This window comes from Kryptolebias marmoratus, linkage group LG19, assembly GCF_001649575.2.
Source record: "Kryptolebias marmoratus isolate JLee-2015 linkage group LG19, ASM164957v2, whole genome shotgun sequence".
Taxonomy (NCBI): Eukaryota; Metazoa; Chordata; class Actinopteri; order Cyprinodontiformes; family Rivulidae; genus Kryptolebias; species Kryptolebias marmoratus.
Genome location: NC_051448.1, coordinates 8,563,201 through 8,580,718, shown reverse-complemented (window position 1 = coordinate 8,580,718; position 17,518 = coordinate 8,563,201). Strand labels below are relative to the sequence as shown.

Here is a 17,518-nt window from a genome sequence, read left to right as displayed (position 1 = left end):
TCCCTATTTTCAGACACACATAGTCCAGCACTAGCCCATGGGACACCCAATGCACACACCCTTGCCCTCCCTTTGAGTGTGGCATGCTAGCCCCATTCCTTGACATGATTGGCTTTCAGAAAGAAAAAAAATCACTGCCTAACTCAATCACTTTATGCAAAAGATCCCTGCCCAACAGCTCCAGCTGTACCACACCTGTGGAAACGCAGGTGAAACTAGAGATTTTTTGGGTTTTTTTTAGGTTTGCTTCTAAAGGAGCCCCGTCCACCCATCGTCCACCCATCCTCCACCCGTCCAGCCACCATGGGGTTGCAGTTCTTTGCACTTATGAGCGGTTAATGCCCTCCCCTCCCAGTGGACAAGCAGGGTGGGAGGAGGAGGAGAACGCAGGAATCTATTGTCTACGGCACCTCTAAACCAAAGAGTTTGAGCTCAAAAAGTAATTATTCCCCCTCCTCTCCTTTTTCACTCCATCCCCATTTGTAGCCCGCCGCCAGCTGCTGCCCTCTGAGGCTCTAATTTGGGTCACAGGCCTCAGAATGCCATCATTCACTCGTTCAAACAAACACCCGGGCAGAAGAAAATAACACATGCCGGTTTTAATAGAAGGCATAAAAGTAAACATTTGCAAAACTTTTGAAGCATATTTGCAGAACGTGCACGTTTCTTCGGTCTAGACTGTAGCCAAAACTTCCCAAAAACAACATGAAGGATTTACCACCGCTAGTTGTGTACAAGAACAGCTGAGGCCACGTGCAGCAGCATCATCTCAGGAGGAATTTAAGAGCGAGAAAGCAAATAGGCACCACTTGACACCAGGGGTGAGAAAGCAAGCGCAACGCTGTTCGTACAACAGCAGACACTGACGCTGCAGAGGCACTCCACACAGCGCTGTCAGCCGAGGAAGAAAAAATATCACGCACAAAACACAAAAGATGCAACAAGATAAACGATTGAGCCACCAAGACACCAGCGTGTGCCTCTTGTGTTCAGAAGTTGCTGTCTGATGTTCTACAGCTGCCACTTACAAGACTAAATTTACCTTTTTTTTTCCCCACTCAAGTCTGACATTATATTCATAATTATGGCTTTAGCCGTCCTGATGAGATCTGCAGACACACAACACCTCTGACAGCAGAATCCAGTCCCTCAGACATTACTTCACCTTTGCAGGAAACTTGTGCCTGTAATTTGGAAAAGAAAGTAAAATTTAACTATCTGCTGCTTACCGGTAGGCATGGTCGCAAATGTGGTTTAAGAAGTGATTAAAAAAAAAAAAAAAGCAAGCTCAAAAAGAGAAACCAGGATGGTCACATATCCAGGGTGTTCCCAAATGGTATTCCTGGCTATTCCAGGCAGAAACAAAATATTCCTTAGATGTCCCAGTTCTTCCTGGTCATTTTGAGGCTTGTGTTTCTGAGAGCTTCGGGGCAGTCCAGCTCCAGGAGCACACCCTCTGAGGCACACTCCTCCTCGGGCTCTTCTCTGTGGCTCTCTTCAGCTAACCGAAGATCTCCTCTGTCTGTTTCTCCTTCTGAATGTCTCTCCCTCCCTCTCGCCTGCATCCACAGTGTGCATGTGTGTGTGTGGAGGTGTGTGTGTGTGTGTCAAAGTGAATGGCCTCTGCTCTCTCATGCTCCCTCCCTGCTGGGTATTCCCCTCCCCTTGACTCCTCCTTCCACTCCTCTCTTGCTGCAAATTACAAGGAGCCGGGAGTTCCACATTAAGTGCCTCCTCTCCTCCTTTATCTTTTCTCTCCTTATGGGTTTTTATATTTACTCCCCTGCAAAAAAGAAACAAACAATCAAATAAACTAACTTTTGGCTTTCTTTTCTTTGCAGGGCAGGTAACATTATTTTTTGTCCGTGCACGCGTCTCCTGCACGCTCAGCAGGCAGCTGAACTGCTGCCGATGGAGCCCAACTCCAGAGATCACACACAGACACACACTTTACAAGAGAGGAGAGGGGGTTATACGCCCGATCAATAGACCTCGAGCCAGCTTAGACAAAAGCTTCTCGTCCAATGCGAGAAACCGCGCCGCTCATTGTGTCACAGATTAGAGAAAGGCTGGGCAGAATCAGCAAAAACATCCAAGAAGTGGAAAAAACGTTTTAAAAAAAAGGTCATTTTCAAGGAGAAAAATGAATATTTAAGGATTTGTTGTTGTTTTTTTTCCCATTATATTGCAACTATGTCTAACCGTTTACATGTTAACATGTATCACTTAACTTTGGGAATAAAGCTGCAGTTTGTAATTTTTCAAATTCAGATTTGCTTCCATTAAACAAAACTTACTGAAAGTCTTTGAGTATCGGAGTGTAAAAAGACTAAAGTTCAGTTCAGTTTATTTGTTACTGGTTCAGTTCTTAAAATTAAAAAAAAACAATCATTGCTGACCATCAGTTGGGTGTTAGGTTTGATATTAAAAACTTAATAGAAGAGAAAAAGAAAAGTCACAGGGAAGCAGTGAAGTATTTCACAGTTGGGACGACTCTACAGACAAAAGGTGAAAGGGTAAAGTCTACTTATGCCGTTTTTATTTGGATGTCTTTTAAACTTTTTCTTGTAAGCTTCAAAATTCAACCATTTCTTACAATCACACCCAATTTTATCTAAATGAAATCTTAAAACTCAGACTATTTTATGCCTGCTGCCAAACATTAGCTTTCTCTAAATGAAAGACTCTGTATTAAGTGAACTTTTGATTTGGATAAGGACGATTTATACTAAAACTGGAATGATGAAAACAAAAGTGCATGTAATGCGCCCCAGTTATCCAGTTTTCAAAGAGCACAATCATGAAAATGATTACACTTCAGCTTTAATTACAGAATCAACAAGTTGTAACTTTCCGTTCAGTCTTATCTGCTTTATTTGAACGCTTTGGTCACCAGGCATCACTTATTAGTCAAGACATTTAAAAACAAAACAATAAAAACTGAGATAAACGTGTGTTAAGAAGAAACACGTTCTTTGTGTTCTTTACTCTCCTGACCTGTTAGACGTAGAACATCAGGAAACACCAATAAATCAGGACAGAACATTTATCGCGTCAGAAAAACACACGCGGGACTATGAAACCCCAATTTACGCTCTAAAGCCAATACATTGACTATTTGTCGCTCTTATTTAAAGACAACGGACTGGTCACAGCAGCATGGGGTCCTACAACAGCCCCCTCGGCTCCACAGAGGAGACCCCCGGGACGACCATCACAAATAAGCAGACCCACGGAAACACGACCTCTCTCTTTAATGGTCTGAGGATCCGCTGACCCACGAAGGCCCTAAACCTCCATTCTGAATCTAAACTGTTCACCTGCCACTCCTTCTCCCTCACCCTGCACACACACACACACACACACACACACACACACCAGATCCTCTATAATGAGCACCTCCAGCTCAGCAAACATGCAGAGAGGTTTTAAACTCCTCAGTTCAGCCGACCACGACCTGCTGATGACATAAACATACAGCAGCAACTCCTCTTATCTGATGCCCTCTGTGTGCCCCCCCCCCACAAACACAACTCCAGCCCCCACATCAGGAGACGAGAGAAATGCGAGTTTTACTGGATGAGCTGTGGTTCATGTGGACGGTAAAAATAAAGGAGGGGGTCAAACGGGCGATGATATGGCTGATATTACAGGTAAAGAATATCAGACTTAAGACTGCAAAAAGGATTTATATCATTGAATAATTGCAGGTCTGGAAAAACCACCGGAAATGCACCGTAAAACTCATATAGAAGATAACGCTTAAACAGTTTTACATTTGGAAACTGAAATCAGCAAATGTTGTGTAAATAAACTGAAGCCATAGCTTTCAAAATTTCCATGTTATCCTCAGTGATAAGTCACACACATGTTGAAGTCTTATATAACAGCTGATGCAACTGTGGGGCAACTAGTCAAATCTGCATTTAAGTGGCACCAGCGGGATCTTATGTTGGATTTGAAGCATTTCAAAACGATACAAAAAGCACTTTTTTCCCTTTTAAAGTCTTATAAGAGCTTTGGTACCAGTATGAAATCAGTGCAAAAATAATAGGTTTGCTGGGAGAAAGAGGAATCAAAATGCTTAGCTCAAAAGATCTCACCAATTTGATAGATTCACAAAGTTGTGAATTTAATTTGTTTATTGTTCACAGTGCCTCCAGTACTCCATGTCTTTCCTCGCCTCGACTCCAGTGTCATGTCCTGCCCACCTGTCAACCACTCAGGGATTTCCCAACAGGACTTCCTCTTTTTCAACACAAACAACAAGTTAGTACAAGGCAGTTAAACCTTTAGTGGAAGATGAGCAGTTTCTAACACTGCCTTTAAGCTTCCAGAGGAAAAAAAAAACAACAATAGTTTGAGGCCTGACGAGGTTGCTAAGATGATCAGGAGCACATTGCTGTGACAAAAGTGAGACATTCATCTCTACGGCCAAGCGGCAGTGAGGGGAGAGAAAGAAGACAGAAAAAGCAGGAAGAAAATGTTTATTGTTCATAAATCACTTCAATCCTCATAATACATGGACAGCGCAAACACTGCAGAAGAGTAGAAGGTTCACAAACCCTCTTTTTGACTTTTACTGGAGCTTTCCAACAACATTGTAAAATATAGTAATAAAATACAGCCTCTTGCTAATATTGTGTCAGAAAGAAAAACTGTCCCCATCCACTTGGAGGAGGACTTCAAGCCCACAGAGAGGTGGAGAACTAATTTAACGGTCGTTAGTGCAGTTGGCGGCGTGTGTGAAATCAGGTCCAGTCGTAGGCTCAGACAGTCTGACAGCTTCTTCATTTTCTCAGCTGTCCACAGTTTAAAGGGTTTCTGTGGTAACAAGAAAGAGGGAACGGGGAATATTAGGAGGAATGGATCCAGAGTGCAAGGGAGACTGTGACTAATGGCATGAGTTTGTGGGTGGAGGGGTCATTCATATACGGTTTCCCCCTCCCTCTGTGACGCCGTCATCCTTTGTCATTGCAGAGATGGATCATCTGCAGAAACACACACTGCTTCTTTATATTCAGATCCTTTTAAGTGTCACCAACATTCAAAGCTTTTCTTCTTGCTGCCCAAGTCTGCATTAATCGGCAGTTTGCCCCCCCCTTCGAAGCAGCCCTAACGCTGACTAATGATTCATAACTCTTAGACCTTAGCATTCACTTTGTGTCCTACAAAGTAAACAACAACAACAATAACACAGGCTATGACTTTTGAAACAACACAAAAGTGTTTTCCCTTTTTAGCAAGGTGAAACCATTTGTCTCAGTTGGTTTTTTAAAACACTAAGTCACATTTTAAAAGATGTCTGTTTTGAAAAGAAAGCTATATTTAAATGCGATGATCTGTGTTAACACTTGTCAAGGCTGGATATGAAAGAAATAAATAGCGGTATCTTGTGTTTACATTCATTTTCTTGTCGTGTTCCTTCACTTGAACATAAACAAATGTTACACTGGGGTATGTGCTGCAAATACTGTAGCTTATATTGATAGGATGGTTTCGCTCTTAGGTGGATTTGTACTTTTTTAAGATGCTTTGTAACACTTCAACTTAAGGCTCCATGCTTCATATTTTAAAAATAATTCTTATCATTTATAACTCAAAAAAAGATTATAAAAGTTGTATTTTTGTCAGAGCTCTTGTATTGGATTGTGCTCAACTGAACACGTGCTCTCAAAAAAGTGATTTGCATCTTTGTTTGCTTTCTGATTGAAAATATACAATATTTTATTTAATCATATATGACTATAAGTAGCAAAACCTTTGCTGTAAAGCTCATTATTTACACATTACTGTAACTGATACCCAGTGTGTCTTAGTGGTTAATGAGAGATCGCAAACTTCCTGAAAGAAACAAGCTAACAAAGTAAAACTGTCTGAGGAAAATGTCAAGCTAATAACAAACACAAACCTCTTTGAAAACTAAAATCTTATTTTATTTATTTATTTATTTATTTATTTATTTTCAATGGGACAAGATTATCTGAGCTGGTGAATTAAGCCAATATTGACCCAATGAGCTCAAGAGAAGGTTTTATTGTCTTCTGTCTCAGGAAGAGTTAATTATTTTTGATTAATGTCAAGATTTTTGGAATCAGGACCTATAGTGGGCCTCACTGATATAATCAGAGAAACTCCCCCTTTTCTTGCAGTTCGTATTCAGTACAAAACAACTTAAAAGTTAACATTCCACATCTTGAGAAAAACCATCAGTTTTTAATCATGTAGCTCACTGAGCAGTGTGTAAATCCTGCAGCTCTGCTCAAGTTTGTTGTACTAATAATGTTTTCTTTTTTCCAAATGTACAGGTTCCAGGTTTAGCTGGACAATCCACTTGTAACGTCAGGGCAAGCCCAGAAATTTGCAGGCCAAATTTTTGTTAAAAATATATATTTTTTTAATACTGACTGAGGCACGAGTTAGGAGCTTATGTAAGGCCAGAGATCTCTCAGAATGGGTCAGAGGAGCTTGGAGAGGGTGTCCAGGAAAGCACAGAGCGTCTTCCTCATTCCAGCAGACTAAACAACAACAGAAATAACTGCAGCAGTTACATCAAGATGACAACAGTGACAGAAACAGCCCCGGCTCATGAAAGGGCAGGGTGGAACTGTGAACAGAGCACAACTTGGGGAAAAAGTGTTTATAAGAGACGTCAGTATACAGAAGGTTGGTCGTGACAAAGAAAGATAGATGCTCTTTCAGCAGAAGCAGGGAGTGATAAAAGAGCAAAGATACAGGCGATTATTTCCTGTAAATATATTTTGTCTGTGAGAGTTGAACATAAACATTTGTGTTAAGAAAAAATGTATATTTTATAACATTTAGCTCTGAAACAATAGTGCACAATGAAGGTGGGAGTATGCGGTTACTGTGCGCTGAGCATGTGTGGCGGATATTCAGAGGAAGCTGTGTTTGGCCTCAGATTAAGATGCAGGACGGGGGTCCCACTCTGGGAAAAGAGACCGGACTGAGGGGAATTTTCCCCTCCAATAAGGATATTGTGACACAAGAATACATTATTGGAGCATACAGTTCTAACAAAATACTATAATGCTTTAAAGTCAATGTAAAAACAAAATTATATATGAAGATTTATTTTTCAAAATATGCCACATCAGTGAATTTGCTTTTGAATCAAATATTAACCAAACTCAAGAGTCTAAACACTTACAGCTCTGGGCTGATTTAGGAAGGATATTTGAATTAATTCTTTAAAATAACAAACTGAAAAACTTTGTCATTTCAACCACTCTAAAGTAGACAAAAAAGCAAATCAAAACATATACTGTTCTTTTGCTCCTCCCCAAAGCTTTATCAGGACATTTTATTGAGAAGACGATCTCAGCAAACAGTTAAACAAATAATCAACAGGCAGTAAAAGAAAATCACACTGAAAAACCGCGAGTGAGCCTCTCCCATATCGCCCCTAAATCTGAGTCCCTCAGAAGCTCTGTGTTCCAGTTAGAAGTCTTTAAATGAGGACACACCACACAGGAGGACACACATGCATGTGCACACACACACCAAACACTGCAGGCAATAGTGTGGTCTGATTGCATAAAAATAACTCGAAGAAATGACTTTGTGTCAGGTATAAAGTAACAAACAGGATTTGTGTTTTGTCCACTTTTAAACACCAAACATCTCCAGTAAACACAGGACACAGCAAGTGAAGCTACTGTAGATTCCTTGAAGTCTCTGAGAAAAAAAAGCAGGTTAAAGTTGAACCTTACAGACTAAAATGAGCATCCTTTCAGGTAAAGACTGCATTATTGTTGTCATGTCCTCAAGTCTTCACACAAACACAAAGCAGCAGACAAGCGGTCAGCTTAAACAGAAACTTCAGCAGGCTCTCGTGCTGTCTGATTAGACGAGTAGGTAAAGGTGCCGTTATAGTCGAGCCAAATTGAGACTTTAGTTTGTGTAATTGATGGTCAGACATCTGGAACTATACTTAGAGACCCAGCATTTTCAGAGGTTAAAAAAAAACCCCATCTGAGCATGTGTGTATGAGCCGATACACTAAACCTCATTTAATCATTACAGTCAGCTTCACACAAGGACAACCTATCACTCACCTCAGAGAGACCCTTCCCTCTTTCAGCCTTTCCTCAGCCGCTCGTATCCCAGAATCCTTTCACAGGTTAGATCCATGTCCAAACGACTGAAAAGTTTTAGTTATGCTCAGTTCTCGCTGATGCTAAGGCACCCCGTTTCAGGGTCCACACCTCTACGATATGAGGTCAGCTCAAAGTGAAAGAGCGCCACTGAGGGAAAGCAATGAGGGGAACAGATGGAAGCGCAACACAACGGAACTGACTGCCCACCGGGAGGGGAGGGGGGGGGAGCGACAGGGAGCGAAGAGCTCACACATCCAAGCAGCCAACTTCCTGACCAATTACTGCTGCAAGACCAGTCCCTCTACCCCCCTCTCCAAACGGGCAGCGTCTCTCTCCTCGCTCGCGCCGCGGTGAGGAATCACCACAAAAACCAGGAGGCTGCCAGCGCTGCGGGCGACAGGAGTGGCACTGGAAAGAGCAAAAAGAGCCGTCACTGAAACTGTGATGTGTCTGAACGCCGAGCAGGAGATGAGCAACAGTTAATGTGAACTAATGTCGATTAACAGGAAAACGAGTGGGATGGGTGAGAAAGAAATTGACAGCTCATGCAAAGCAGGACAAGAAAAGAAAAAAAAAAAAAGAGGGCAACACAAGGACGAGTTGTCTTGTCTAACCCTAAAAACACTCCAACAAGTGGGTCACATTGTATGCACAAGGAGTTTGGAGACATTTTTCTTTCTCGCCTATTCTTTCCTTTAAACATCCAATTGAATTATTACAATTCTAGGCTGCAGGATGTTGAAGTCAGGTTAAAATGTGAAATGATCAAAAGCAACAAAACGGTTAATTTTATGGCTGCGAGGCTCAAAGTTCAACCTGCTGCGATCCAGTTTGAATGTGCACACACTGCAAATATCCAAAGCAGCGCTCACTGGGAATGTATAACTCATTTGACCATTGTTTTGCATCCTAAAGAGCAGGATGGAGGAAAAGTCCCTTCTCCTGGAGCCAGTGGCTGTTGTTCCTGCCTCCTTGCAGCGAGGTTTCCTGAGATTGATAAAGCAGCTCCTGGCCCTGTCAGCGCGCACACTTTCTCACTTCCACCTTTTCACCAGTCAGACGTTTTTCTTGGGAAAACAAAACTGGTGTGGTTTCGATAAGCAACAAACTCTAATGACCCAATTCTTTCACGAAATGAAAAAATAATACGCACACATTTGAGCAAAACAATAGAGTCTGCAGAGGTTTTCTAACTTAAGCAACATGTGACCAAAGAATAAAACTGGAGAGACTATAAACTGTAATCTGTAAACTGAACTGACCTTTTGTGACAGAATACTACACATTGGACTTTAAAACATTCAGAAACAAGGACACATCATAACATCATGTCTGAGGGTGAAATAAAAGTTAGCTACCTGCTGCCAATTGCTTCTTCTGTCTAACATTCATAGAGAACAAGACGAGTCAAATCCCTTGATTTTCTAAAAACTGAAATATCTGAGTTACTAATCAAATGGGTTTTTTTTTTTAAATGGAAGAAATTTCAAATGATCAATTGTTATATGAAAAAAAGCCAACAGGTTTCTCAAATGTGTGTTATTAGCATTCTTGCGGTTTTAAGCTGAATTTCCTTGATTTTAAGTACAAGTTCACAGAGAAAACTGCAAAAACACCTAAACTTTTGTAGTTAATGTTAGGTCTACATCAGTAAAAAGTAAACATTTAAATGATCAATCAGTAATAAAATTACAAAAAGCTTGGTGAACAGACTGTAATGGTGTCACATACCAAATCTAGTAGTACCTATTCCAAAAAAAAAAATAGGAGTTTGTCAATAAAAGTTGAAGTACTTAAAATGGATGTATGTGATGGAAAATGAAAATTTGTTAAATATATTATTGTCTGTAATGGCTTAAATGCCAAAGAATCTGAAATGTTGACAGATTGGATGGAAAAATCTTGGAAACAAAACAAAACACAGGATGGGCCTACCCTCCTATTTCCCGCCTATCTTCAGCGGCTTGTTTACAAATGACCAAACAGGAAGTGACGTAAACTAGCAGGTGAATCACGCTCATGTGACGGCTTTGTCACTGCAGCGTCACCGAAATCTTTTGCTTCCATGTCCTCATCAGAGGAAACGGTAACAAGGAAAGCTTTTACCTCCTTTGTCTCAAACTTTTGCTATTGTGTGATCCAATTATGAGTGTCACCGCTGCGTTATGTGGAAACAAAGACGAGCAACACACTGAAAAGTTAGTCTGCATATTCAGAAACGAGGGTTTCAAAGTGAGAACGAACATGCAAGAGATCTTAGAATAAAAATCCAGAGGAGGGAGGACTGTATTTACTCCACCTACACCTCCTTCTCCCAGACTGACAGATGAGAAGGCTGAGAAAGAAAAAGAAACGAATAAATTAGTCAAACATTGAAGCAGAAATTTCAGCTCATTGTATTATTTCACTAATGACTCACAATGTCAGACCAAATGCAGCTATATGTGATTAGCAGATGAAAGGGTGACTTGTGATCCCAATTCACTGGATAAATGTAACAGAGACTGAGAAAAAAAGAATGATTAGATGTTTCACATAAAGAGGAAAGAGATACTGTGTATTTTTAGCACTTATAGTTATCTTATGAAAACATAAATTAAACTGAGAAAGACATTTACTTACATTTTTAAACTGCCACCCATATGTGTTAATGAATTCACTGAGTCTGACCGGTTATTTTAGCTTAATTTAGTTTAGGTAGCTTAACTCTGGTGGTGACTGATAGCTTGTAGTTTTCAGATGAATCCTGCTCTAAAAACAAAGCGTACATACATGTCCCATCAATCATTTTATAAGTAGGTTAATAGCTAGCCGGGCAAAAAAGCTTTCCTACTGACAAGACGATGTTCAAATGCTGCTAACAGACAACTATGGCTACAGTGTTTAAAGAAAACAGAAAAAAATGGGCTGTCTTTGTCCATTTATTTATCCAAACTCCCTTAATTTGTGGCTGTACTGCAGAAACTGAGGATGTAGTTCATGGCTTTGGAGGTCGGGAGTTTGAAACTCAGCGGAGACCTTTCTGTGTGGAGTTTGCGTGTTCTTCCTGTGCATGCACGCGAGGCTAAATGTGCAGCAGCTCACCTCAGTCCTGCACAGAATACAGGTACTGAGCTAAACAAATGGTGTGCTAGTAGCTGAGAGCAATTACCATCAAACACTTTGAGAGCCAAGAAATCAAGCAAGATGTTTATTCAGAACTTAGGAGGTGGGCGATATGCAACCCTTCAAGAAACGCTGGATTACAATTATGTTGCTTCTAAGAGACCTTGTAAGAGTTTTCACTTTGCACTGGCAGCTTTAAAAGAAGCGCATTTAAATTCCTTGTGTGGTTTTTAAACATGTAACAGATATTAATATCCCTAAATCTCAACGGGATGTTTTATTGGGAGCATATGTTTGAAACTAAGATTCAAAGAGAGAAGAAGCAACAACTCAGCCCTGTTGTCTGAAGTGGGAGCCAAAACACATTAATGCTCAGTTTTAGATAAAGCAAGGGAGAGGAAGAGTGTCTGCATTTCACCGCAGTGGATGAGGAACTGCTGAATCGAGTGCAGGCGCCACTCTGTGTGTCGCGGTTTCTGTGCGTGTGGCTGTATGTGGGTTTGAGTGGGATAAAGAGCCGGGAGTGCGTGTTGGCAGGTTCCCTTTGACCTGCGGAGGCTTTATTTTCTCCCATATTCATATTAGGCTAATACTCTGCCTTTCCCATGCCAGTGAAAACCCTGGAAGCTGAGCCCTCTCCTCTCTCTGGGAACCTAAGATGTCAGTGCAGACAAAAGGAGCCATGAAAGCCGTCCAACTCAAGCAAGGGCCATTATTTATAGCACCAAAAGAAAATTGCTCTTCTCCCAAATACTAATCCCCGTTCAAGACCGTCTATCTCCTTCTGCTGTTTCCCCATTTTGGTCTTTTCCAGTCCCTTCCTCTAATTTTGCAATGAAATCTTTTCTCTGCCTTCCCTTTTCTTCCATCATGTCTCCCCCCTCTTTCAACTCCGTCCCATCACCATAATAAAGTTAATTGTAGGTTTTGTAACCAGTAAGCCCAAGATTAAGCGCAAAACCTTCAACCGAAGCTTTGCCAAACTTCAGTAAGCCATTCAAAACAAGCACAAAGATCTGTGCTGAACAGAAAAGTGTCTCTGGAACTAAATAAAAACCAATATAAGCTTTCACAATGACTCCACATTTGTTGTTATAAGGTACTTAAAAGAACGCAGGCATAAAACCTAAAATAGATGAGATTAGGATAATTATAAACTTCGGGTTATTTATTCTTTGAGAATGTTTCCATGTTTTTATAACAAAAGTGTCTTAGATTTGCCTTATCCTGTCTAAACTAATGCAAATATTATGTTCCCTGGATTCTACCAGCACACTTTGTAATTTTGATTCCTTAGGAAAATATAGCGGCTGCAAAGGAAATTCGTGCCTAAAATACAGCTGATAATAACATCTACTCATCCCAAGTGTTGGTACATCTGCACAGCATCTAAAAATAAATTAATAGGTGCACAAAAATATACTGCTCATAAATGAGGAAAAAAAAATTGGGAAAGATACTGGTTTTGTCTGTTTTCATTGCTGGATGGATATTTGGCTTAATCGTGCTTCAGCTTGATAATAAGAAGCTGGTACCTGAAGAAACTGTGATCAAGTTGATAGTTTAGTAACCAAGACTACAAACACTGTATGTCACACATTCAAACCTAATAAAGTCTTTAAAAAGGGCTATGAGGCAAGAACAGAGTTTTTACTTTAAGTCTGAGTGCAGATGTTAGTGACATGTCTAAACTAGGCCCAGATGTGGCCTAGAGGAAGACGGGCCCCATAGACACTGTCGGCCCCACAGACACCCCGACGCAGCACTTTCTGCACCTTGAAGAAATGATGAGAATATACGAAGCAGCAAGAGACTATAAATTGAAATTCTGAAAACGCTACGCTAAACAAATTTAAATGTTATCGGCATTTCATCTGTGACAAGTGGGAAACGCTCGGAGAATATTTGTCACTTGGGCTTTCTCCGCGTTTAAGCAAAAAGTGAGTAGGCCACACATAAAACATTTGATGAAAACTGACTCAACAAACCGGAGGGTTACCAGTGTTGTCAAATGATAAGTGCTGGAGTGACTTTTGACTTTTGTGATGATGTTATCTGCCATATTTCAGTCTTCAGACCTTCATTAGTCAAGCTTGGTTCAGTAAAAGTGAGCCAATGTGAGGGAACCTTTGATCAACACCTATCCATAAGACTTTTCTGAAATATAGGACATTTGTAGCGATGAAGGCCAGTTTGAGGTCAGGACATGTGAATCCACAGCATCAAATAATATTGCAGCTCATCTCTTTTGAACTTTTGAACTGCATTCAAGTGGCGATAAACAACAGAAAGGCGAGATTTCAAAGCTGCTTTTTATGGACATGTACGACTACTAATTTGGACTTTATGTTAGAGAAGAAAAATGTTAACATGAAGTCAAACCAAAAGGAGAAGACACTGATAAAAAAACATGCATTTCATTTGTGCTGACAGAGGTGAAGCTGATATGCTCGTACTGCATTAAACTACTCAACACGTGAAGAAATGAACTGAGACCCGGGCCAAAGAACACAGATTTCGCTCTTACTTTTTCTCAGCTCCTTCGCTGTAACTTTATCTTTAATTATCTCCAGCCCTCTTTTCTTTTGTTATCTGCCTTTATGCTCTCAGCAGCATTCACCACCTGTATCATGTTTCAGTGAAGTGTGCTGCTAATATAGGCCATCAGTGACTTAGATGACAACAATCAGACACGTGAGGCCGCAGCCTAAACCTTCAAAACACACACACACACACACACACACTCATCCCTGAGGAGCTGTAACAGAATTAAAAATCTAGGACATCAGAGATAAATGAAGAGAGAAAGCAGTATGAAACTGAAACCATCAGAAGAACAATATTTACAGTCATTTAATCGATGCTGATCAAAGACCAACACGCTGCACATTTACTCAATAATCTTTCACTGGTTTTCAAAAAATGCATAACATGTGCATTATAAAGCATTGTTAACAAATGTCCTACAACCATCAAAGATTTTGTACTGACTGGAAATAAAAAAGTGTGTATTTTTTTTTTTTTTTTTAAGAATCAGAGAAGACTTGGCCCTTTAGAGAGGAGGCCTGAAAGAGACAGCGGCTGAAATGGTTTGTTTCAGACACAAAGTGACAACAAACATTTAAAAAATGTGTTTTTTTTACATTAAGTCATGCAAATCTCTTTTATTAGTCTGCCAAAATCAAATGGTAAACCCTTAGAGCAATAGTCCAGATATTTCGGAGTGGGGTTGAGTGGAAAGATATGTCTTTGAATTGCCTCAGTTTGGAGAAACAGAGTTTAATTCGGACCAGATTGATGAACCAGCAGGTAGTCTGACCGGGCCGAGACCCAAGGGGATTGCAGTGGTTCATGCAAACCTTATATAATAAACCTTTAGGCCACTGTCGGTGTAATATATGTAATATTTCTCCTGGAATAAACTTGTAATGTGGAATTGACGGCAGTGTAAAAGGTTATAAAATAGCATTCACATGAACCACAATTAAATTTTGAAACTGGCAGCATTCTGATTCGGTCTTGGCCCTGCTCACACGAGCCGGTAGCGTGCTAGTCGAGTCAGAATTTAACTGTTTCTCCAAACTGAGGCAATTCAAAGAGTTATCTACAATAAAATAAGACATTATTGTTCAGAACTTATTCACAGAACGCCACTTTAAAAAATCTAAACTATCCGTTTAAGTGCGAACAGTGCACAACAAGCTGCTGACTAAGATCCAAGAACCTCCACAAAAAGAAGCAGCTAGCAAAGGTGACATATACATATGGGATGAGTCACTGTAGGACGCAGGTCTATATGTGGCCTGGATACAAGAAAACCAAGGAGAGACTTGGACCGAGGAGGGAGGAGGGGGAAGGGGGGAGGCTGCTACATTTTTAGAATTGGTCCCCATGCACACTTATCACCAGGGTGGGATTCAGAGATGAGCCTCCAACTCAGATTCAGCTCACCATGAACTGCATGTACAGTAGTGTACAGTAGGTGCTTATCGAGGATGTTTTACTGGTGATGTATGGAGATGGACTAAAAAAATCTAAGAGCCCTGGAAAACAAATATTCTGAAAATCTGCTTGGATTAAAGTCAAACAAAAAGTCCGAGCTCGGGGAAATACATCCAGCAGTTGGAAAGTTTAGCAAACACCACCTGTGAAGTGCTCAATACAGTAACTTCCTAAAGTACACTTCATTCACATCAAACAATATCACTCTTTCACACTCACACACACACACACACAGAGTCCACTCCTGCAGACGTAAGAGGCTATTTATACACCACTTCCTTTTATTTACCCAGCTCATTGTTCAGACCACATCTGCTGAGGGCCAAGGGCACAATGGCTGGTTCACATATGTAGCTGACCACACACACACACACACACACACACACACACCACAAGCTTGAAGTACAAAGAGCATCAGGCAGCAGCCAGACATAAGGCAGCATTCAGTGATATCCACGCTTTTTGTTCCGCGACCGAGTAATAAAAGCTACAAATTGATGCCACCTGTTACACAGACATTCTTCTAGACACACTCACACACATCAGCAAAGAAAAGATACTTTCTTTTTCACAACCTCGCATCCAACTCCACGTTAATTTCAAGATGGCTGCGCACAAAACCATCATAAATGCAGTATTAATATCTATTCAGTGCTGCAAAATGATGCAACCTTGCACAAACATGCATGATATGTTCTTATTGGTAGTTACAGGTCGTCTCTGAGGTGTGCTTAGGTGCATTGTTTTGTTTTTTTTCCAGAAATTGACATTGTGACGGGAGACAGCAGAGGGGTATGCAGTCCGCTGCCTATTATTTACATCACTTTAATGTTCACAAGCTCCTGATGAGAAGTGGAATCTGTGTGGCCACTCTGCCACAGAGGCCTTATTCACCCTGCATTCAAACTGAACCTTTTCTTGGCACTCCAGGAATAGAAGTTACTTTAGATTTTTTTCCCCCCCTCTACTACATATTTTCTCCTTGGTAAAGGAAACAGTCGCTTGTCAACACCAAGAATAAATGTTTGTTTCTTATCCCTGACTGGGGAGTTTGTTAAGTCCATTTGGAGAAAACATTAAATCTGTTGGAGGACAGTGTGGATATGATATGCAATACATGTTTATGTTTTCCTCAGTCAAACCAAAAGATGTGGGATGGAGCTGGCGTGTAGGAAATGTAAAACACATGACTTTAGGTTTGTAAGATGTTACTTCCAATAATGACAGCACAATCTTGGTTTAGTAATAAAGAGGTGTGAAAACAAACATTGAAAATTCTCTAAAAATACAAAACATTTTTTTTTGTTCTTAGCACAGCTTAAAAGTTTGAAAACATAAGCACAACATTATGCAATTCTTTTATGTATTTTTTTTTTAAGCACGGAAATGCTTCAATTTCTCTTCACATCTGAAACAGATGTTTTAAAAAGTTTGCTCTTTCTATGCTGCCAAACTAACAGCTTAAAGAAGAAGAAAAAAAGACATAATAGAGCTAATTTAGAAACCAAATGTCCAAGCGCCCCTGCTAATCCTTGGCTTATCTGAGCGCCCTCACTCCTACATCCCAGCGTTCAGGGTGAAGCCAGACCCCTACCCCTCTCCAGAAGGGGGGTTTCCCTGCCAAACGCTGCACTACAATAAAACAAAGCCATCACACTAGGCCTGCAAGGAGAGGCGGGTGAGCGTGCAGGGACGCAGGGCGGGGTGGAGGAAGGGTAAAAAAGTGAGAGGAACAGCTGCCGGGCAGGAGAAATGGATGAAGGGGGAGCCTAGGAGAAAAAGAACGCTGGAAGAAGTGAAGGGGAGGGGTTCTCTCTTTTCTCTGTCAGTGAAATAAATTACTTTTATGTTTCCAGCCTGCTATCATTAGGGCGAGCTCCCTCCCTCCCTCCCAAATTACACCCACACACACCCCCTCTGGTCTCTATGCACCGACTGACAAGGACACAAAGACGCAGCAAATAGCTACAGTGTTCACTGCAGAATATTTAATGAGCATGGAAAGTGGATTTGTTATTTTACTGTTACATGATCACATTAATAAAATCATATGACTGGGTTCCATGTCATCATATTGAATCTAGTCATAGAAAAAGACAACTAAGAGCTGCTGCCATGTCCAAGCCTGATTGCAGAACGGGTGTGAAACTGAACACTATGAGATTCTACCTCTACCCCAGATTATATAAAAAAAAGGTACCATGTAGGATTTCTGATCAAAAGTGATGCTTTGAAAGCAGTGTGAAAGTAATCAGGCCCCTATTTCTGTTTGTTGCTTCGTATTAACAATT

The 17,518-nt window shown here is 40.7% G+C and overlaps 1 protein-coding gene across 3 annotated transcripts in view; it reads right to left on the bottom strand.

Annotated features, from left to right (window-relative positions):
- The window catches only part of LOC108233512 (pleckstrin homology domain-containing family G member 1), a 59,606-nt gene that overhangs the window by 32,840 nt on the left and 9,248 nt on the right, over positions 1–17,518 (bottom strand). The window contains exon 1 of one of the 3 annotated variants that reach the window (XM_025005031.2): positions 8,079–8,366. The exons of 1 other annotated variant lie outside the window; for it this stretch is intronic. Coding sequence is in view for 1 of the 2 variants with exons in the window: in XM_017412045.3 (XP_017267534.1) it covers positions 1,230–1,239 (10 nt within the window). In the remaining variant the exon portion in view is untranslated. Of the gene's footprint in view, positions 1–1,229; positions 1,589–8,078; positions 8,367–17,518 lie in introns of those variants that run through there. One more of the 3 variants, XM_017412045.3, reaches the window with a different exon arrangement.